The sequence below is a fragment of the Emys orbicularis genome, chromosome 16 (assembly GCF_028017835.1).
Source record: "Emys orbicularis isolate rEmyOrb1 chromosome 16, rEmyOrb1.hap1, whole genome shotgun sequence".
NCBI lineage: Eukaryota > Metazoa > Chordata > Testudines > Emydidae > Emys > Emys orbicularis.
In genome coordinates, this window is record NC_088698.1 from 26,673,992 (window position 1) to 26,697,927 (window position 23,936).

Consider the following 23,936-nt stretch of genomic DNA (forward strand, 5'->3'; position numbering starts at 1 on the left):
GATCGCTGTATTTGGGGTCAGGAAGGAATTTCCCCCCAGATCACATTGCCAGAGACCCTGTGGGGGGTTTCGCTTTCCTCTGCCCCATGAGGCACAGGTGACTTGCAGATTTAAATTAATGTAAATGGTGGATTCTTCGTAACCTGAAGTCTTCAAATCATTATTTGAGGACTTCAGTAACTCAGCCAAAGGTGATGGGTCTAATACAGGAGTGGGTGGGCCAGGTTCTGTGGCCTGCAGTGTGCAGGAGGTCAGACTAGATGACTATGATGGTCCCTTCTGACCTTAAAGTCTATGAGTCCAGAATTTGAATGAATCTTTTCAATAAAACAAATACAGTAGTACCTCAGAGTTACGAACACCAGAGGTACGAATTGACCGGTCAACCACCTCATTTGGAACCAGAAGTATGAAATCAGGCAGCAGCAGAGACCAAAAAAAAAAAAAAAAAGCAAACACAGTACAGTACTGTGTTAAACGTAAACTACTAAAAAAATAAAGATAAAGTTTTAAAAAAATATTTGACAAGTTAAGGAACTGTTTCTGTGCTTCTTTCATTTAAATTAAGATGGTTAAACGCAGCATTTTTCTTCGCATAGTAAAATTTAGAAGCTGTATTAAGTCAATGTTCACTTGTAAACTTTTGAAAAAGTTACGAACAACCTCCATCCACGAGATGTTTGTAACTCTGAGGTTCTACTGTAGTACAGTTTCAAAAAGCCTTTACTGTCCAGTTTGCTTTCTGCATTTCACGCATATTGACTAATGAAAACAAAATTGTCACTTTCACTTGCCAGTTCTCATTCACTAGCCCAATGGGGTTTTGTTGGGATTACAAACATATAGAGGGGATTTTCAAAGCCAAGCTCAAACTGGTTTTCGTTTTGAGAGGAAGTGCCAATCCAGTTCTAGGTGATTGGTTTTGTTTTTGGGGGGCTTTTTAAATTTTTGTATTAAAAAAAACAAACCTTGAACCATGATGATTATTCACATAAAATTAATATTAATCTTTTTAGTAATAACAAAATCTTCTCAAGTAACAGACTGTGGAATTCCTATGCTAGCACAAACTAGAACAAAGAGAGAGCCTGAATTTCACATTTTCCCTTCTCCCCTTTGGTAGCTATTACACTTATATAATGGACATCCCAGGGCCTCAGTTGAGTCTCCAGGCTCCTTTATATCTGCTGGTTGGATGCTTCGGACACAAACCACAAACCACACTTTACTGTTCATACCCTGCACATATGAAAGAAAAGAACTGACTGCCTCTGGAGTCATGGAGCTGTGGGGAGAATGTTTCCATAAAATGGGGGGGGGGGGGGGGATTTCAAATCCTTAAGAGAGTGTCTGCCATTAGCGTTTAGAACCATGATGCACATTAGTGAATATCTGGGACTAAGCTGAAAATCTTCTCTCTAACTAGGCTAATCAATTGTTTAAAAAGTGAAGATACTTCAGATTTATGGTGAATCATTTAATGACTAGACCTTAATGTTTCTTTCTGGACCAACTATTATAACCTCCTGTTATTACAGGTACTCTTTTTTAGAGGAGGAAGAATGGTTTTGCAGTCAAACCCTAAGACAAGGAGGAAGGGTAACTGGGTTCTATTTCTGGCTCTGCCTGAAAATTTCAATCTATTAATTGCCCAGACAGCTGCAGCCCTCTGGGATAATGCAGATCATAAAGCCCACAATGAAGAGAGAGAGATAGGGACAAAGGATTCTCGGTCAAGGGGATCTGGCTATGGGACAAAACTTCCAGAGGAGAACAGGCAAATGCAGAGTCTCATCAATAGGAAATGTTGAAAAAATCACTTTCACCATAGCAAGAAAGACACAACACTGACACACCCTCATCTATCCACACAGACACAGAGGAAGAAAGAGCTGTAACAAATAAATATCCCAAGCAGAGTTTTTACCCTAAAAAGAGGGGGGAGGGATAGCTCAGTGGTTTGAGCATTGGCCTGCTAAACCCAGGGTTGTGAGTTCAATCCTTGAGGGGGCCATTTAGGGATCTGGGGCAAAGATCAGTCTGGGGATTGGTCCTGCTTTGAGCAGGGGGTTGGACTAGATGACCTCCTGAGGTCCCTTCCAACCCTGATATTCTATGAAAGAGCCTTGGTGTCCAGGAGGGACTTTGTTATTGCTAATGGTTTTATGGAGAAGGTGCCAAGATACTACAGTGATGAGAGGCAGTATAAAATTCAAATATCAGCAGGTAGCCGTGTTAGTCTGTATCTACAAAAACAACAAGGAGTCTGGTGGCACCTTAAAGACTAACAGATTTATTTGGGCATAAGCTTTCGTGGGTAAAAACCTCACTTCTAAGGATGCATCCGAAGAAGTGAGGTTTTTACCCACGAAAGCTTATGCCCAAATAAATCTGTTAGTCTTTAAGGTGCCACCAGACTCCTTGTTGTTTTTATAAAATCCAAAGGTAGACAGAGCATCTTGAGTAACCAAAGGCAAGCCTAACCATTTAGGGCCTCGTTTTCAGGAATACAAAGTTTCTGGCAGCTCTCACTGACTTCAACTGAAATTGTGGGCACACAGGCCCTCTAAAAGCAAGGCCCTTAATCTCTCTCTGCCTCTGCTTGCCCATCTGCAGTGATAGTACCTCATATATCCTTCCAGGATACGTTCATTTACACTTCTGAAGTGATCCAAGATCCTCAAATAGAAAATACTATAGACATGCAATATTAAACACTGCACGCACTTTGACAGACTGTTCATTGGGATGCCATGGAAGATTTTGACATTGCATGACCTCCACATACTCCCACAGCCAAGAGCTCTTTGCTAGCTTGAAGGAAACCTGTGTTTAATTCTCTCTTCTGATATTGTTCAAGTTAGCAGTGATGACAATGTAGCAGTTCAGACATTAACCAAACAGTATTTTTATTTTAGCAAGGTACATGTTACTGCAAAGATTAAGGAAATGAACTGTAATTCAAAACATGTGCATGGCATAAGAGAGTTATGCAGGCTCTGACCAAAATTACCCTCCCAACTGTCTGCAAGGTAGATTTACAGGGAGAGTAGGGATAGATATTTGAGAAGTACTTCTTTTAAAACACTCATGTGAAGTTCCAGCAAGTTTATATAATTAAATTCAGATGGCAAATATTAGATAGAGAACTGGCCTTCTACACAAGTAGAAACATTAGTAACAAAAGAGTTACAATGGTGCAGGTCACCAGTGCTACTGGTTGCCAAAGTGACCACTCTTCTATTATTCCAGTCTTACTTGGACTAGCATACTAGTTGCCAGCACAAATGCTGACCAACCTAACCCCTCAAAAAGTTTTAACAAGCATGGAGGGATGAAGTGATTAGGTCTTTTCTTTCCCCAGATCTTTTTTGTGGTTCTAAAACATTAAATTGATAGATGACAGAATCTGACAGGGTATTTCTACACTACAGAGATTATACCGGCATAACCATGTCGCTGCAGCAATGCTGGCCTAACTGCTAACTCCACAGTACAGATGCAGCCTACACTAATAGAAGGGATTTTTCCATCAGCGTTGGAACACAACCTCCCCAAACAACAGTAGCTATGTTGATGGAAGCATTCATCTGTTGACACAGCTGCGTCCACCCAGGAGGTTAGGTCAGCACAGCTACATCAGTCAGGCGGGTGGATTTTTCACACCCCTCACAGACATGCTTATGTCCATCTAAATTTTAAGTGTAGCATAGGCCTAGGACTCCTGAAGAGCTAAACGATGCTGATCAAGTTCCCAGCTGCGGTGTGAGAAATAACAGGACTTCAAGTCAAACCTACTGCAAGAGTGAGAGTAACCTCTCCAGCTGGGCAACACAGATTGGCTCAGGAGAGAATTTTATCTAGTCCACCTCAGACCGAAGAGTGGTGGGAGAGTGTACTGATGAAAATACAAGTATCCTCAAGTGCTTTGTCAAGGATCTAGGAGGGAGCTTGCACCCGAGAATTGGCAATAAATAAATAAATAAATAAAAAAGACTGAGTTTAGCCCTGAAAAGAGAATTGATACTCGAGACTTGACTGAGGTACTTCAGAACATGAAGAGTAGAGAGAAAACTGATCAGTCTCTCCTTAATTCATAATGTCAGACAGTATGAGACACAGCCTATTGTCAGCATTTGACACTCCCTACAACAGGTGGTCAGTGAGAAGGTGTATGTGTAGTTAGACATGCTAAGGCAGGGTCAGTTTTCATGCTTCAGGGAGTCTGCTGATTATAGCAGATGTCACATAGCCTTTCTGTCCCACCAGTAGAGAATACTCGTGTAACGATGCGGTTCTGGCGGGACCCAACTGAGAGTGCCAATTCAGGACAAATCGCTTAAAACAGGGCAGTTACAGCCCAAGGCTGGGGTTTTTCCACCTCTAAGGCAAACCAAACCAGCCAGACTAAGAGGACTTTGGTCTCACCCCACTGGCTAACCACAAGTCACACAAGCAATTCCCTTAGACACTCCAGTTTCCCAGTATCACCACCAGTGCTACTCATTATGGGGACAAATGGTTATGAAAACCAATACCCCTGTAAGAGAAAAAAGGTTCTCCTGATCCCATAGGACCAAGCCCCAGACCCAGGTCAATATACAAATCAGATCTTACCCACAAATCACGCTGTTGCCAATCCTTTAGAATCTAAAATCTAAAGGTTTATTCATAAAAGGAAAAAGATATAGATGAGAGTTAGAATCGGTTAAATGGAATCATTACATACAGTAATGGCAAAGTTCTTGGTTCAGGCTTGTAGCTGTGATAGAATAAACTGCAGGTTCAAATCAAGTCTCTGGAGTACATTCAGAGCTGGGATGGGTCATTCAGTCCTTTGTGTAGAGCTTCCATTTGTAGCAAAGTCCCTCCAGAGGTAAGAAGCAGGATTGAAGACCACATGGAGGAGAGGCATTAGCCTTTTATAGTCCTTTCCAGGTGTAAGAACACCTCTTTGTCCTTACTGTGGAAAATTACAGCAAAATGGAGTGTGGAGTCACTTGGGCCAGTCCCTGCATACTTTGCTGAGTTGCAAGGCGTATCTGCCTTCTCTCCATGGGTCAATTGTATAGCTGATGGTCCTTAATAGGCCATCAAGCAGGCTAGGCAGAGCTAACACCAACTTGTCTGGGATGTCTCCCAGAAGCACAGCATAAGTTTGAAATACAGACAGCTTAGAGACAATATTTATAACTTCAACTACAAAACTGAAACACACATATAGACAGCATAATTATAACCAGTAAACCATAACCTTGTCTTAGACACCCCATTTGACCCCCTTTATAAAAGATTTGGTACCACTACAGGACTTTGGTTGCAACCATGTTCTATATGGTCCCAGATTATATCAATAACGTCACAACTGCATACCAAGTCATGTGCTTTAGGAGTAGAATACCTGTCTGGTTGAAGCAATGATTTGATCTGCTAATCCTATGCCCCTTAGCTCTTTCAAAGGGACAGAGAAAACTACTCAGAAGGAACAATTCCCACTGTGTAATTATATCAAGAGATATTATGTAGCTCATCAGAATTTTAAAACTCATTTTAAGTGAGCCTAAAAAAAATGTGAGAAAGAGACAATACAATTACATGCCTCCCAGGACAGGGAAAACCCAGCAATATTAGTTATTTTTAGGTGGAGAAGTGACTTTAACTGTGGATTAAACATTAATTTTAGTTACAAAATATGATTTAGTTGAGAGAGACAAAGCACAGCCTGTATGCTGAAGTCAGTCTCTTAAATGACATTTCAATATCCAGAGGGGTCAGCGGGGCAAAGACAAAACCATTCAGGTTACAAACTATGCCCTATCTGCATTTCACTGGGAGTTTCAAGTTGCACACAACAAACAAGCATGCGCACACACACAGAAAAAATGGAGCAATAGAAATAAGCAGGTGGGGGTTTTCTGCAGGTGCCTGCGAGCTTTTAAATAGGGGCTGGTGGAGAAAGGGGATCAAGCTTGTTTGCTGAAATCCCTTCTTATCCAACTTTTTTTTAAAGGAATCCCCAAACTGTATAGCTATCAAAGCTTCTTCCCACAAGCTTTCTCCAATGACTTCTATCTTTAGAAGGATTTTACACTAGATTAAGCAATGATTTAAAAATAATCCACAAACTGCCTCCTAGGAAACTAACTTTGTGGTTTACACTGGCTAGCCCCAATGACAATTAATAGAGCCCCCATATGGTCTATAGGAATTGCCTTATTTAAGAGGGAGAGCATCACAAATGGCTAATGTCATTACTACAAAATTAAAGTCAATACTTTGGAGATTGATTTTATAAATATGGCGTCTTATTTCACACAGGCTTTAAATAATACATTTGATGGCACAGTTATCCAACATTCTTTGTGGCCTATGTGTGAAATGGGTCTGGTCGTGTTGCTTTGGGACCTTCACTTTTTAATTTTGTGACATTAAGGTTGAACATTCAAACACACCAGTGTTGATTTAATGCAGATCAATAGATTATTATAATATACCCAGACCAAACATTATATTAAAACACACAAGAGTGAAGAAAATGCAGACTGTCTGTTAATTCATGTGGCTGGCAGCCTGGAAAATGTCAGTTTTTGAAGGTTGTTTGTAGTGTTGTTGTAGCTGTGTTAGTACCAGGGTATGAGAGAGACAAGGTGAGTGAGGTAATATCTTTTATTGGACCAACTTCTGTTGGTAGAAAGGACAAGCTCTGTGAACCTCAAAAGCTTGTCCCTTACACTAACAAAAGATGATCCAATAAAAGATATTACTTCCCTTCCCAGTCTCTCTCAGTTTTCAAAGAGTTAATTTCAATCATCCACTGGGGGACACCACTATACTGTTAGCCAGATTAACACATCAGTGAGCCAAATTCCTCCCGGATGTGACTCCACTGAAGTCACTGGATTTATACCAGGAAGAATCTGGCCCATTGAGTTTTGCAAAGTGAACAATTCTGAGACTAGAAATGCTGCCCTAGTTACAATTTTTGGAAAGTGATTCACAAGGGAGGCTGCTCTCTCTTTTTTAATACCATCCTGGGCTTTGAGAGTGGAGGTGAGTCCTGTGTTACAAGGGGCTTATTAAGAGCACTGTTTGGGGAACACATGGAAGGGGAATAAATTGAAGAATTGTAAAGCAAAGAAAATTATAAGATTAACCTTAAAGGGGGTATTACAAGATGCTGATTTTAGCAGCTTCTCCCTCTGGACAAATCACTCCAAACTTGACCAAAAAAAAGACTCTAAAGGGAAAAATAATAAAAGAGATCACAGAGGGACTTCATCAACAGCTTCATCTGAGGAACGTAGGTAACACAATCTGTGACACTGACTAGATGAAAAATGGGAAGCAATTATTTAAACTCAGCTAGGATGATCCTAGGGAAGATATGGGGAAGAAGACCACTACAGTACTATAGCATAAGGAGAGAACCGTTTTCAAAAGAGCATGGCCAAAATCCCCGATCCAAATACCCATAAACTTTGTGACTGGCTCTTTTTCTTCAGTTTTGAAGCAAACCTATCTTCATCAAAGTTGCTTCAATATCCTGTATGCATGCGGATCTTATTGCAAGATTGGACAGTAGAAAGCTTCAGCAGCAGCAAACCCTGCAAGCCTTATTTCCTAAGAACCCTTCTGTGGAAGAATGTAGTTTTCAGGACCTTGTGGAGGATGTAGGAGCCCCTGTTTAAATTTTCTCCAGGGGCCCCAATATAACTTCAGTTCAGCCCTGGAAGGGTTAAGGAGACTGCTCCTTATACACCACTAGTGGCCCTGCCTGGTTCGGGTACGTCTATACTTAACCGCTGGTTCGGCGGCAAGCAATCGATCTTCTGGGATCGATTTATCGCGTCTTGTCTAGACGCGATAAATCGATCCCGGAAGTGCTCGCCATCGACGCCGGTAATCCTGCTCCGCGAGAGGAGTAGGCGGAGTCGACGGGGGAGCCTGCCTGCCGCGTGTGGACCCACGGTAAGTACCTTTAAGTTCAAACTAAGATACTTCGACTTCAGCTACGTTATTCACATAGCTGAAGTTGCGTATCTTAGTTCGAACTGGGGGCTTAGTGTGGACCAGCCCTTCATGTCCTGAACACAGCTACAAAATGAGGCAACAACTTTTAATTAGTTAGTTATGTTCCTGATCCTCCTCCTGTGTCAGGGTGAAGGCTACCTGTTTGGAACCAGTTCCATAGTCTATTCCAGGGGTTGGCAACCTTTCAGAAGTGATGTGCCGAGTCTTCATTTAATCACTCTAATTTAAGGTTTCGCGTGCCAGTAATACATTCTAACATTTTTAGAAGGGCTCTTTCTATAAGTCTAGAATATATAACTAAACTATTGTATGTAAAGTAAATAAGGTTTTAAAAATGTTTAAGAAGCTTCATTTAAAATTAATTTAAAATGCAGAGCCCCCCGGACCGGTGGCCAGGACCCGGGCAGTGTGAGTGCCATTGAAAATCAGCTCGCGTGCCACCTTCGGCACTTGTGCCATAGGTTGCCTACCCCTGGTCTATGTCTTTACGTAACACCATCAGATTAGGCCCAAAACTTGGATTTTGTAAAACCCGGGGGTTGTATTTTTTTAAATGACAAGAAACAATGGAACAGGTTCCATTAAATTACCTTTTTTAATTCACACTTTCATTTAAATTTAAATATCCTCCCACAATGTCTGCAAAGTGGACATTGCAGAACTGTGATACTGCAGGATAACAAGAAAGCAGAACCCAGAGAGTAGCACATACCCATTCATACTTTGGAACACAAACAGCATTGGCATGAACAAGAAGAGGATAAATGTTACCATAAATGGAAATATTTCACATTCATATTTTTACACACCAAGGACAAAAGCCTTCTGTAAGATCAGCCTAGAAAATTTTGACTCAGCTCTTCTGTTCCCCTTTATATATGGCTCTCCCGCTGACAGGACAAAACCTACATATGCAGGGAGAATAACCAGTCTGAATCAAAACTTGCATAAGGATTTGGGGGCAGACTTATTCCCTCCCTGCATGACCTAAATTTAATTTTAGGTTCCCCTCCTTATGGCACAATTCCTCCAAAGAAAAGATCGCCAACCCACCTCCCAGTTCCCAATTCCAAACCTCCATTGACACAACCTGAGCATCAGCTCAATGGAAAAAACAACATTAGACTTGTATTAAGGAGAAATGAGAAAAAGTTTTTTGCACGGCAAAGGTCCTTTTCTATACAGTTTGGTCATGTGACTTCATCCCATTTTATATCTGCACTGTTTATTTCATCTTCCTGAGTGTGGGAATGTACATTTATAAACTACACCTCTACCTCGATATAACGCTGTCCTCGGGAGCCAAAAAATCTTACCGCGTTATAGGTGAAACCGCGTTATATTGAACTTGCTTTGATCCATCGGAATGCGCAGCCCCGCCCCCCAGAGCACTGCTTTACCGCGTTATATCCGAATTCGTGTTATATCAGGTCGCGTTATATCGAGGTAGAGGTGTATGTTTCCCTAGTTCTGCCCAGACCCCACTGCTCAAATCTCTCCAACTCACTTTAGAGTTTGGTGTGAATTCAACCATGATACAATTTTCAGACAAGACCAAAACCAGAGGAGCAGCAAACACGCAGGAGGACTGAACCAAAATGTTTTAGGAAGCAGTTATCCAGAGTACAGGGAAGGGCTTATTTTTTTGGACGATAGCAATCCTAGAAGTCCCAGACTGGACTACTACTAGCACAAAGTAGAAACAGATCTGCACAGCCCAGCTCGAGATATATTGTGCTAGTGCCCAAGAACCAGAAAGTGAAAATACACCTCTACCCTGATATAACGCTGTCCTCGGGAGCCAAAAAAATCTTACCGCGTTATAGGTGAAACCGTGTTATATCGAACTTTCTTTGATCCGCTGGAGGGCGCAGCCCCGCCCCTCCGGAGCACTGCTTTACCTGTGTTATATCCAAATTCGTGTTATATCGGGTCGCGTTATATCGGGGTAGAGGTGTACTGGTTTCTCGTAACTGTCTCTGCACTTTCTTCCATGCTGTCTAAGGTATGGAATGTCCTTCCCTGACGTGACTTGCAGAGCCACTACCCTGTCCTTCAAATCTCAACACAAGACCTACTTCTGCAGAGCCACCAATTAATGAACAAGGATGAGGAGCAGATAGAGATGGTGATACTTACTTTAGCAATTTATATAAAAACAGCAGATTTATATATCTAAAATGTGTATATATGCTTCTTACACCCCTCTTCCCCACCCTTTTATTATTGCACATCTTCTCACAGTATAATAATTTGGGGCAGGGTCTTTGTCTTCCTTCATATTTGTAAATCAGCAAGAGCAAGTGTTTCTGATCTTAAGTGGGGCTGCTCGGGACCACTGCAAAACAAATATTTAATAACAGAATGACTAGTTGAGAGAGACACAACTGAGCTCTTGACAGGTTGTGGCCATTAAATATAAACTGAAAGTTACTGTCATGGGGGTGGGGGGAGGGGGAGAGGCAGGAGTTAACCCTTTTTGCCCTGACCACATTCAACTTGGGTAAACAAAAACTGCCTGCCTAAATTAACTAAGGGGTGTCTTATGCCCTCTTTCTCCTCTGCACAGGAGAGGCCATGATCAGGCTCACAGACAGGTTATATATTAACCACACACACACTGCACATGGATGAAAGAGTCATCTAATGGTTACAAATTTAAAAATGTTATTAAGATGATGTTAAAAAAAAAAAAGTGAACAGAGTTTGAGCATAGAAGTTTCTGGTTATCAGGGAATAACGTACAGATTATCGAGGGTGCAAAGTTTGGTTTAAGATCCGGTGGCATAAGGAATACATAATCTGCAATATCCCCGATTGGGGGTAAAAGGTTGATGGGTCAAAGTACAGGCATTGAGATATGAGGGTATGAAGTTCATAGAGTGGCTATGTTTGGGTGTGGAGTATAATGAGTGGATATGATGAGGAGGATGGACTGACCCTCATTTGGTGAGATTTAATGTTCAGGGAGTTTATGGTTCCAGTTCATATGATCCAACGGAGAAGGTCACTTGGTCCCTTTCTCGTAGTGGGAGAACGATGTCACTCTGGCTCACGCCTAACCAAAAGTCAGGACTCCTGGGGTCTGTTCCTTACGCTATGGACTTGCTGCATAAACCTGGGCAAATCAGTTCACCTCTCTGCCTCTGTTTGCGCCTTTGTAAAAGCAGAATACTACTATTTACCATGCCCCATTGTAAAGCATGGCATCACACAGAGTCTGTGAAGCATACTCTCCACTATTACAGTAATGCACATTATGCTCCAAGCTCTATGAATTACTATTAATTTCACGAGCAGTATTCACCCTTCAGGCCCAATTTTTCTCCCACTTAGCAAATGACAGTTTAGCCACGCACTTCACTGGGAGTAAGATCAGAGCCTTAATGTCTTCACCAGTTATGGTATAAAGACTTTCTTTATGGCAGACATGACTGAGTGCAGTCTGTTTTACTAATCAAAGGGCAAAATGGAAGACTTAATCCTGCACTTGCAGGGGCCACAGACTTCCATTTAAAAGGTCCTTTCCATTCAGAATGTCAAGGATCTTATGTTACAGTTTCTCCCTTTATCTATGTCAGTAAAACACAATTATAAACTCACAGTTGAGGCATAAGCCATTACTCAGATTTCTTTAAATGCTCAATTTGCAACTGAGATTTTTGGCTCAACTTCTATTTCTTGGCATTTCAAATGCCAAATCAGAAGCAAAATCTAGGTACAAATCTGTTCATCTGCTCCCAAGAAAGAAAGCAAAGGAATGTGAACATAGGCATTTGGTTTTCCTTTAACCCTCTGCTCTGAGATCAAAAGCTGCAGCCAGGACTGCAAGAGTTGATAGAATCACAGAAATCACAGATGGAAGAGATCTATTAGGTCCATCATCCCCTGGGACCCAAGGAGGATTGTTGTCAACAATACAGTTTCTAGTGCTTTGTCCTGTCTAGTTTTTAATGTTGTATCTAGATGCATGGATTTAATTCAAGAGGGCATTAGACCCTTTTATATGTTTATGAATGGTTCCCTGGTGAGCAAAGACAAAAGCAACAAAGTTTTTCAACACACTTCATGAAGAGAATACAATAACTAAATGAAAATAAAACAACATTTTTTACCCTTTTAAACAGTAAGTTTGAAGAGAATTAGGTAGACGCTAACACTCTTCTTGAAACTGTAAAGCATTTTATGACAAATGGCAATGACATTCTGCCCTTCAGAACTAGCATTCAGATCTGCATTACAGAATGAAGTTGTAAGGCCCTATTAGTTATTAAACTATAGCTGAGTTTTTCCTCTTTTAAGTATTGTCTGAAGTTCCTAAGTAGGCCAATTGTTTTTATCCCTCTCTCCATTTGTATTCTTGGCTCATAGCCACTTCACAGATCAGACAAATTCCAATCACTGAAATTAATCCACTGCCTTCAGGTTTAAGGAGTATCTGAGATGTCATTCATTTGGAGTTAGTAGTCAAATATGTTTAGTTAGAACTATAAGTATAATTCTCTAATTTAAAGTGGTCAGTCTTTGAAAGTAAAATTGTAATATTTATATATACACAGACATACACACTGTCTCTAGACAAATGTTAAAACTGTCAAATTGGGGACAATAATTACATTTTGTTATAACACTTTTCTAAAGATCAAAAACAATAATAATATTTCCACAGTATTTTTTTAAGATTCCACTGAACACAGTTGTTTTAAAAAAAATAAACAATGAAATGCAAATATTGCAACATTATGTACCAGAAGTGACACTGGCTATAAACAAGAGTGACACTAGCTTCCCTGTCATTCAGAAGGGAGAAATGCAAAGAATAAACAAGAAGCAAAAATAGTGACAAGTCAACTGGATTTTTAAAATTCTCTTTTAATACTTTAGGCTGGGATTTTAAAAGGGATTTAAAGGGGTTAGACACCCAAATCCATTAATTTCACTGGGATTGAGGCACTTAACTCTTCTAGGTCCCTTTGGAAATCCCAACCAAAGGAGTTATTAGTAAGGAAGGTAAAGAAGTTTCTTTATAACATAAGCTTTTTAAATTAACAGGAGGGCATGATTTTCAAAAGAATTTAAGTCATTTAGGAACCAAAATCCCATTAATGCTCAACGTGATTTATTTTAGGTGCTCTGAAAAATGTTACCCAGTGTCTTTTCAAAATATTCTTATGACAAAGATATGAATAATTTTTCTCATCCTTTTATCCTGAAGGCTCCCCCAGGCAATTCACAAGTTTTGTACACACAGTATTACTGAAATGCAATCACCTCTAAGTTCACAAGGGTGGGGGATTTTTGCCAAAGACATAGGGACACACCAACTCTAAGAAGTTCCATGGGTCTTTAATTCTCACACAGAGCAGACAGGAACTCATTTTTTTAAGATCTTATGTGAAAATACACCATACACACTAAGCCAAAAATCTTGGATAAATTAGTTGAAACAGTATTTCGTATAAATCTCACTCAACTACAGCTTAGAACAGGGGTTCTCAAACTGGGGGTCGTGACTGCTCAGCGGGTTGCGAGGTTATTACGTGGGGGGGCCACGAACTGTCAACCTCCACCCCCAAGCCCCGCTTCGCCTCCAGCATTTATAAGTGTTAAATATAAAAAAAGTGTTTTTAATTTATAAGGGAGGTCGCACTCAGAAGCTTGCTTTGTGAGAGGGGTCACCAATACAAAAGTTTGAAAACCACAGGCTTAGAACTTTCTGAGGTTATTCATACACATTTCAGAAATTAGCCACAGTCAGTGGAGTTGCACCAGTTTCCACCAGGCCTGAATGTGGACCTGCATGCATTGTAAGGCACTCAGATATTACTGTAATGGATGCTGAATGCCATAAAAATTTGAATTGATAGATATGAGCTGCAGACATGTGGATTCCCCAAACATTTTTAGATGGAATTTTTTAAAATCGAGTTTCCACCTGTGATACCAAAGAATCAAACAATAGGAGACAATGTTATTGACCAAATTATAGGTTAGGTTTGGGATTTGTAGAAGGAGCTTATCCAAATATAATAACAGGATTACTACATAATATTCCAAGTTTGGCTTGGTGTGTATACAGAGACCACTCCACCCAATTGTGAGAAATTTCATATTTCTGACACCAGAAGTCAGTTATTCTCAAACTATTATTTTTATTCCCATTCCATTAATTTACAAAATGGAACATTATTTGTAAACATCCTCCTGCTTTGCTATTCATTCTCATAATAATGTTCCTGGCCAATATAAACAAGAATCTCTGCCTGCTAACATTTCCAAAGACATCAATCTTGGGGAAGAGACAACTCTCCCACTTACATTGTTTTTCCTACTTAACAGTCTGTTATGCAACACTACACTGCTCCAAGAACTTCTACACATAACCAGTTCAGTGGCTTCACCAGTTTCAGACAGAGTAATGGCAGATTAGAAGCTCTGGTGTAAATCCACAAAACATTATTCTGGGGTTCAACCAACTAGCATTAACAGTAGTCACCGGCTTTAAGCCTCTGACCTGCAAAAGAAGAGATTCAACTATGTACAACCTCAGAAGTGCGGATTTTCTCAGCAGCTAAAATAGTATTTATTATTTGTATTATTGTAGCACCTAGAAGCCCAGTCACGGACTAATATCATGTCATACTAGGCACTGTACAAACAGAACAAAAAGACAGACAATCTCTGCCCCCAAAGAACTTACAGTCTAAGTAACATGAGATTAAGAAGAGCTCCCTCATTCTCTTATATGATTTCATGTTTCCTATTTTATTCTCACAATGCATAGACCATGGATGTGATCTAATAAAGCCATCAAAATAATACTTTCCACTCCACTTACACAGTGTCTTCTATACAGAGGGATCTCAAAGCCCTTTATAAATCTTAATTAATTGACACAATGAAGTTTTGCTTGTGAAGCAGGGATTACTCTCTACTTGGTAGATAGGAAAACTGAGGTCTCTCTCTCTCTCTCTTTAAATAGGTTAGATTCTTTTCTCGTGTTAGATTTTATATTCTTATTGTTTAGCTCAAAAGTAATTTTGCAAATGTGCATTCTGGGGTAAAGTATTTATTAAACTAATTTAAAATGTGGGGTCTTATGGCACCACCTCAATAGAAATAATTAATAACTAACAATAATTAATATTTCAGAATATGAACCATCCCTGTGAGGTATTATAGCTATGTGACCACTCTACCCTCCACTGAAATACAGCAACTCTGGGATAAAACACAACAACTGTTTAACAGAACAAAGTATCACTATGTAATAATTTAGGACAGGAAGTAAAGAATAACATATCTCTCTTAAATTGCAGGGGGATTTAGATAACACATAATTATCTAGCTTATATGTATGCAGTGTTGTTGTAGCCATGTTGGTCCCAAGATATTAGAGACAACATAGAATCATAGAATATCAGGGTTGGAGGTGAGGTAACATGGGTGAGGTAATATCTTTTATTAGACCAATTTACAAAAATTGCCATGGAATTGTTAATAATAACAGGGATCTTGGTTTTTTGTTTCATTCAAAAGGCAGCACCTCTAGCATAGGGTTGCCAACCCTCCCGGTTTCGCCCGGAGTCTCCTGGAATCACGCTCTATCTCCGGGAGATTTAGGGCGCTAACAGTCTGGCACAGCAGTGGGGCTAAGGCAGGCTCCCTTACCTGCCTTGGCTCCACGCCACTCCCAGACATGGCCAGCACTGTCCCTGTGGCCACTGTGGGGGCAGGGGGTCTCTGCGCGCTGCCCCTGCCCCAAGTGCTGAGTCCGCAGTTCCCATTGGCTGGAAACTGCAGCCAATGAGTGCTGTGGAGGCAGTGCCTGTGGGCAGCGGCACGCAGAGACCCCCTCCCACCCTACCCCCCACCTAGGAGCCACTGCAAGAGGGATGTGCCAGTTGCTTTCGGGAGCTGACCGAGGTAAGCGCTGACCGCCTGATGCCCTCCTGCACCCCAACCCCCTGCCCCAGCCTAGAGCCCACACCCAAACTCCCTCCCAGAGCCCGCATCCCCTCCCACACCCCAACCCTCTATCCCAGCCTGGTGAAAGTGAGTGAGGGTGGGGGAAAGTGAGCGACGGGGGGGGGGGTGTGGAGTGAGCAGGGGCGGGGCCTTGGAGAAGGGGTGGTACAGGGCTTGGCCTCAGGGAAGGGGCAGAACGGGGACAGGGCAAGGATCTTTGGGTTTGCGCGATTAGACAGTTGGTAACCCTACTCTAGTGCAACATCCTTGAAGACAATCAGAGGGCACTAATTCAATACTGATTCAGAGGGAAAGTGCCACCTATCAAATCACCAAAGCTATTTCATTAAGCTTCTTCACTTGATCTCTCTTAGAGAATTCCCATCAAAGCACTGACCCAGCCTAACCCTGGATAAGCTTATGAGGAGTTCACAGCACAAGGTGATTTGGCTATCACCATGCTTTAGAAAAAAATAGTTGCTCAACCAATCACAGCTACAAGCTCAACAAGTGAAACTGTTGCTTTCCAAATAACAGGAGTACTTGTCACACCTTAGAGACTAACAAATTTATTTGAGCATAAGCTTTTGTGGGCTACAGCCCAGGTGCCGCAAGTACTCCTGTTGTTTTTGCGGATACAGACTAACACGGCTGCTACTCTGAAACCAAGATAAAAATAGGAGTACTTGTGGCACCTTAGAGACTAACAAATTTATTTGAGCATAAGCTTTTGTGGGCTACATCCCACTTCTTCGGATGCATAAATAAACATAGCAAGATAAAAATGGTAGGTTTCAGAGTAGCAGCCGTGTTAGTCTGTATCCGCAAAAATAACAGGAGTACTTGTGGCACCTTAGAGACTAACAAATTTATTAGAGCATAAGCTTTCGTGGGCATATATGCATCCGAAGAAGTGGGTTGTAGCCCACGAAAGCTTATGCTCTAATAAATTTGTTAGTCTCTAAGGTGCCACAAGTACTCCTGTTATTTTTTCAAGATAAAAATGTATTTGCAGTTAATTACTGGTGCCATTTGGGTGGGAGGACAGGTATCTGATACCCATTAGTGTAAAGCATTCACCTTACTTTCAAGAGGACATTTATACAGCATGTAGTTCACAGCTTGGTCAGCACAATTGCTAATAAGGTTTTTCTCCTTTTTCATTTATGAACTGCTTCTCCATTCCTCCTCCTAGATTCTGTGAGTTATCACATCTGTCTACAAACATATCTGGGCACTTACACCAAGTTAATATTTAAAAGCAATTCTGAACTATATAGAGTTAGTTCAGTAAATTCAAAACAACTTACCCACTAATAGCTTCACATCTCTGACAGTGAAATCCCGGTCTGGCATTCTATAATTAGCAAAAAAAGCAACGTTAAATGCTATCAAAGTATGACCACATTTTCTTTACAAGGATAAAATAGAAATAAGATTATGGTGTTATTTGTGGATATTGCAATACACATGGTTATTATTAGCAGGGATCAAGCATGGTTTCTCTGAGCAATGTGGCCAGAGTTTGTTGGTTTTTTTGAGGGGGGAAGACAGGGAGTGATATCAAGACATATTATTGGCTTTTCAAGGTTAGTTTGGTTAGCACTAGTACCAAAAAACTGTCTCTGCTCACAAGTGGGGAGTCTGTGCTAGAATCCTGCTAGCAGCAATTACATGTGGTCAGGTCATTTGACAAAACACAATAATATTCTACACTTCTATTGCACCTTCCAGTTGACCATCTCAAGCACTTCGCAAACAATTAGCCCTCACAATATCCCCATGAGGTAAGTGTTATCTTTTTGTTCCTGTGATTTGCATTCTCTCTGCAAGGGCCCCATAGCTGTGGAATTCACTATCTCCCTTGTCTGAAACAGAACCCTGAAGGTTATCAGATTGGGTCATTTGCAAGGCTCAGATTTTTACCCAACCACTTGAAAATGGGGAAGAGGAGAACTGTTTAAGGACAAAGGGGATTTGAGGTGACTATTTTAAACTAGTGCGCTTGACCACAACATAGAAATACTGTAGATATAAGGCACCTAGAGCATATGGATGGGTGCCCTTTTTAGTATTTGTATAAATCATCATACACAAACAAATAAAATAAAAGACAAGCCTGACGAAGAGGCAAGTGGGCAAATCCAATCTGCTGAGAACTCCTACTGCCCTAGCACAAGTGAGTAGTACTTATGGAAACAGACAAGGTGGAGGAATACCTTCCTTCCCTTCAAAATGAAACTATATGCTCAGTACTTTGGAGAGGACACCTAGAGTTGGTTTGTTATTCTCTACAACTCCTGACCGTGTCATGTGCCAGAGTGAGAATTCCACAGTGCTGAATGCAAAGTGAGTGGTCAATTTTCTGGAGCCCACTTCATGCTAGATTTATATCTGGGAAGTCCATCTTTAATTTACACCACCTCCACTGACTGCTTATACCTCCCTCTGTAAGCTTTGATATGCTGCCACAGAAGCAAAAATCCCTGCTGCTCCAAACATACCCTTTTCCCTCCTATTCCACCCACCATTGATGCTATGCTCAGCCCTTGCACAATTACGACTGATTTACTCCTGCACTGTGGCACAAATTGCAGCTCCTCGGACTTCCAGCACAGTCTGTGCGATCAGTAAATACCATCCATTTGTCCAGTTTGATTACAAATCCCGAATGTCAACAATGGGGTTGGGTGGAGGGAAGGAACAGCTACTTTTTCTTTGCATTTATACTGCAGCTTGTAAAAGAGGATCTCAAAGTGCTTCAAAAGCATTGAGGCCATGTCTACACTAGAGACCTTAGAGCTGCACTGCTGCAGCTGTGCCGCTATAAGGTCTCACATTTAGCCACTCTATGGCAACAGGAGAGAGCTTTCCCACTGGCATAATTCAACCACCCGCAATGAGCGGCGGTAACTATGTCGGTGGGAGAGCATCTCTCGCCGACATAGCGCTGTCCACACTGGTGCTTCTGTTGGCAAAACTTTTGTCACTCGGGGGCATGAAAAAAAACACACCCCTGAGCGACATAAGTTTTGTCGGCATAAGTGCTTGTGTGCATAGCTACCGCCGCTCATTTAGCTGGTTTTATTATGTCGACGTGAGAGCTCTCTCCCGTTGACATAACGCGGCTACACAAGCGCTCTTACCTAGGCACAGCTGTAGACATGGCCCGAGTTAACAAAACTCACACAACCATATGAGTTTGGTAAGGGATATATAAGGATCCCTTTTCCTAACACCAAAATGAAGCCACTCCTGGGGTAGACCACAGTTGTACAGAAACCCTATACAACAGTTTAGAGCAGAGAGAGAAGACTCCCTTGGTGTTCACACCTCAACTGCTAGCAGAGCACCTCACCCTCCCTGATTGAACTAACCTCGTTATCTCCATACTGATTTATACCTGCCTCTGGAAATTTCCATTACTTGCGACTGATGAAGTGAGCATTCACCCACGAAAGCTTATGCTCCAATACTGCTGTTAGTTAGTCTTAAAGGTGCCACAGGACCCTCTGTTGCTTTTTACAACTCTTGCTGGTGGCCACTCTGACAATTTTTCCTAAAATACTTAATTAATTTTAGGAAAAACAAATAAATATGCAAATATACATGTCCAAATCATTGTAATTTATTTATGTAGGGTTTTGCAGACTCAATAATAAAAATAATGTACAGTTGTCTCTATTCTTTACTGGACCTAAACAGAATAGAAACACATATAATATGCTTTGCATGTTTTGTTTTTTTGGTTGTTGTTGTTTTCAGACTTGCTAGCTAGTAAGCCTGCTACTGTGAAAATTGATAGTCGTATATTTGTTAATATCACTTTTCACAGGGCTGGAGGATACAGTGGTAGTCAGGGCAATGTTGGGGGGGTGAGCCTGGGGCTGGAGCCTGGGGTCCCGCTGCACAGCTAGGGACTGGAGGAGGCAGTGGGGTCAGAGGCAACATGGGAAGGCGATCCCAGGGCCAGAGCCTGAAGCCTGGCAGCTGCATGGCTAGAGCCTGCCGCCCACCACCCCAGGGCTGAAGCCCAAGCCCCACCGCCCCGGGAAGGTGGAGAACACATACTGGTTCCCTGCTCCTACAGTGTTTGGGGCTCCAGAAGGGAGTAGGGACCAGGCCCTGGGGGAGGGGCCACTGCTTCCCCCCACCCCTATCACCACCCAGGAGGCTGTGGCCGCAACAAAAGCCCCTGGTGGCCACATGCGGCCACAGTGGCCGCATTCAAGAAACGCTATAGGTGTTCCTTAGGGTACGTCTTCACTACCTGCCGGATCGGCGGGTAGCAATCGATCTATCGGGGATTGATTTATCGCGTCTCGTCTAGACGCGATAAATCGATCCCCGAACACGCTCCCCGTCGACTCCGAAACTCCACCAGCGCAAGAGGCGGAAGCGGAGTCGACGGGGGAGCTGCGGCCATCAATCCCGCGCCATGAGGACGGGAGGTAAGTCGATCTAAGATACGTCGACTTCAGCTACGCTATTCTCATAGCTGAAGTTGCGTATCTTAGATCGATCCCGCCCCTCAGTGTAGACCAGCCCTTAGAAAGGTCTCCAGTTCATGTACTGACCTGGGCCAAGGCTGGTTAGCTTGTGAATTCTGATTAATTGCAGCACAATGTGGTATGATTGCCAGATGGTTAAAAGAGACAATATGTCTTTTCAGACAGCACCATCTCTCCAACTTACAGTCATCTTACAACTGCCAATGATCATGGGAGTGTCAAATTGTTCCAAATATCTTCCTATGGAAGACAACGGCTGCTAAAAGATCATGACTTGTATTTCCTGCTTCTGACCACTAGAAATAACAGCTCATCCTGGTTGGAAATATGAGATGGAAAAGCACCAAGGTAATTTTGTAACTTTACTTTCATTCTTAATAATCTCCTCATCAATTACGACACTTCCTGCTCTTCAAGAGGACAACCATACATGGCAACAGAATTGTTCAAATACCCTTTGTAGATCTGCCAGCCACAAACATGCAAGCTGACTGTTTAACAGCAAACAGAATTGCAAGTACATAGCAACAACTATTTCTAAATGTCACATAGATCTAAATCTATTGTATACAGTGTGTGGAGTATTAACAAATGATACATACACACACAAATCTCTTTTCACCTCAAAGTGTTTGGCATACTGCAAATAGGGATCATTTCATCTACCAAACTACTAAAAAGCAGCCCCTCTGGGGCAAGATACAGCAATGCGACACAAGCGTTTGGGACAGGAAGTAAATAACACTGTATCATTTGAAACTGCAGGGAGAATGTAGGTCAACAAATGTGTTTATCTAAATGTGAATTGGGTGAAGACACTGGGGCTAAAATCTTGACTCTAATCTTGTAAAAAAATATTTTGGAATTACAGACAGGGCTGGCAATTATTAATGTTGCCCAACACTTCCCATTATAAGATGCTGTTTTCAGTTGCTTATAACTTTGTTGAACTTTAACTGTTTTGGTTGAAATTTTCCATGCGGGGTCTCTGCCTCAGGCTGAATTTTTCTGGATAACTTAAGCCCAAATGGTTAAGCCATTTCTGAGAAGGAGGCTAGGGAAAAATATGTAAATCCTGTTGACTTTTTTTTTTTTTTTAAAGGTCTTGTGCCCCCATGCTTTGGAGCAGGGACTTGAAATCTGGCCTTTGTTCAGAAGTGTGTCTTTTTCTGCTGCTTTGAAAATTTCCTCAAATTTGGCCGTTAGTTACAAGACTTTGAAAAACAATTACAGTTTGGTAAATGCTCAGTAGAGACTCCTTAGATTTCAGCAGCTAAATTCCCCAAACATTCAATCTGGAGGACGAGCCAGAAGTGGGAAAGAGACAGGACAGGGACAGGGCAGGAGTCTCACTTAAGAAGATAGACCAGAAAAGTCTGTGCCCACTACAGCCCACTCCACTCCAGAGCACGGACTGGAATCCAAAATTCTTGAGTCTCACCATTCCTCTGCTTTCAGAAAATATCTGTGAAACCCAAGGTGAAGTGTCCTATCCCCCTCTAGTGCTGGTCTAAATAAAGGATGACAACCTACTACTGCTATAAATGACTTAATTAGCTAAAGTGACAGAGGTCTGTGTGGTGATCTAAAGATTCTAACCCTGACAAGACCCATGTCGGTGTCAATATGATACCACCTGATGGAATTTCTGTTTTTATTACTTGGTTTATTTTAAACCTAGGAAATTACACACACACACACACACACACACACACACACATACACATTAAAAGAGTATTAAGGTCGCAAAGTCAAGCACTCAAAAATTAGGAAATGCCAGAATCAAGGTGCCTGTGCAACCCTAATTTGGCCCTCTTGTACATATGCATTATGATACAGCTTTTAATTACATGATCACATAGTATTTTAATGCAATTTTTTGTATGTTTATATATATATATAAACATATCCCATACCAACTACTCTTGGCAAAAAGAAATATATATACTTAGAAGTGCAAATTTAGATTAGATGGAATTATATTATTCCACAGAATACAAAATAACAAAAATGTACTTATGTATCTCACTCCTAGCATTGGAAATTAATATAAATTGCATTTATAATATTCTTTGGACCAAGAGACAGTCAATCCCAAGTACATATTTATACTTCCTTCAAGAAATTCTATTTCAAGATAACATGTGAATCAATACACATTTTAATAAAAATTATATTAGAACCTGGGACTTCCCATAAGAGGCAAATCAATACACCTGACCAAATGTCCAGTGGGGATTCCCTTCCAGACCCCTCCAATGGACCATTTAGGCCCTAATATATTAGATTTGATTTGTGCCTATTTTACACATCAAAAAATTACCTAGACTCTTTAAAAATCTAGCCCCAGTTCTTTACTCTGACAACCTCTGACTGTGAATTCCATCTATTGGCAGAAGCTGCACACATGATGTGCTTAGTGTTGTAGGAGCGGGAAATAGAATACAGCATCAGTTAGCCAAGTGCCTTTCCACTAGAAAAGGAAAGAGATACTAGAATGATATCAGTAGCTGGTAAGGGTCAGAGAAACTGGCTAGTCAAGTCTGGCTGTTGGAGACTATTTAAGCTCATCACAGCAGACTAGGGCACACATGCTCCTTCCCTTTGACAAGCATTAAAGTGAGAAAAATTCAAGTCAGAAAAATGACTACAAATGTTATCATGGGACTTCCTATGTATTCTCTCCCAAACATTTCCAAATCCAGTTCAGAATCCAAAAGATGTTTTTTCTAACCACTGCCTCTGCAAGCTCCACCTGCAAGCTGAAAATCATACTGCATTCTTTCAATCTTAAGGCTTCACCAGTAATAAAGATTCTGCAACTTAGCTGACAGCTCATTTGTCCTGTGTGAGACAGAGTAGAATGTAAAAGTCAAAATTGGAGAGGTGCATATTCTGTCATTAGAGCACAGACTGGGAGCTGGAAACCTGGGGTTCTGTTTCCACCTTTGTCCCCGACTCCCTCTGTGACGGTGTGTACAACCACACTGTAGCCACTTAACCTTTCCCTCCCTCAATCTGCTCATGTGTAAATTAAATATAATCATCCTACCCGCCTCCCATGGGTGTTGTGAGGCTTAATGCTTTTAATGGATTTGAGTTCCTCAGATGAAAGACCATATATAAGTGCAAAGTTATAATTTTGTAAACATTTACTAATAAGTAAGATTTTGTTGTAACTTACTTAATTCCCAGTCCATCTTTACTTCTGAAGAGAAGGGGAACCCTGAGAGCTTCTCTTTGCACATACTCAAAAGTTAGATCTGTTTGAATATTTGAATAAAAAACATAATCAATTACAATGACATTCTCACTTCACACTAGATTTTGTCAAGATTCACTATTTTAATTTCTGCAGCAAAAAAAGCTCACTATCACTTAAAGAGAACTGCAAAGAGAGTGAACATTTTTAGGTCAAAAGCAAAA

General features: G+C 41.2%; 1 protein-coding gene across 1 annotated transcript in view; it reads right to left on the minus strand.

Moving 5' to 3' along the window:
• KDM2B (lysine demethylase 2B) overlaps positions 1–23,936 on the minus strand; it is a 170,767-nt gene that overhangs the window by 141,736 nt on the left and 5,095 nt on the right. The window contains exons 3-4 of the mRNA XM_065418043.1: positions 23,695–23,773; positions 17,310–17,356 (exon numbers count right to left, since the gene is read on the minus strand). Of these exons, the coding sequence (XP_065274115.1) occupies positions 17,310–17,356; positions 23,695–23,773 (126 nt within the window). The remainder of the gene's footprint in view (positions 1–17,309; positions 17,357–23,694; positions 23,774–23,936) is intronic.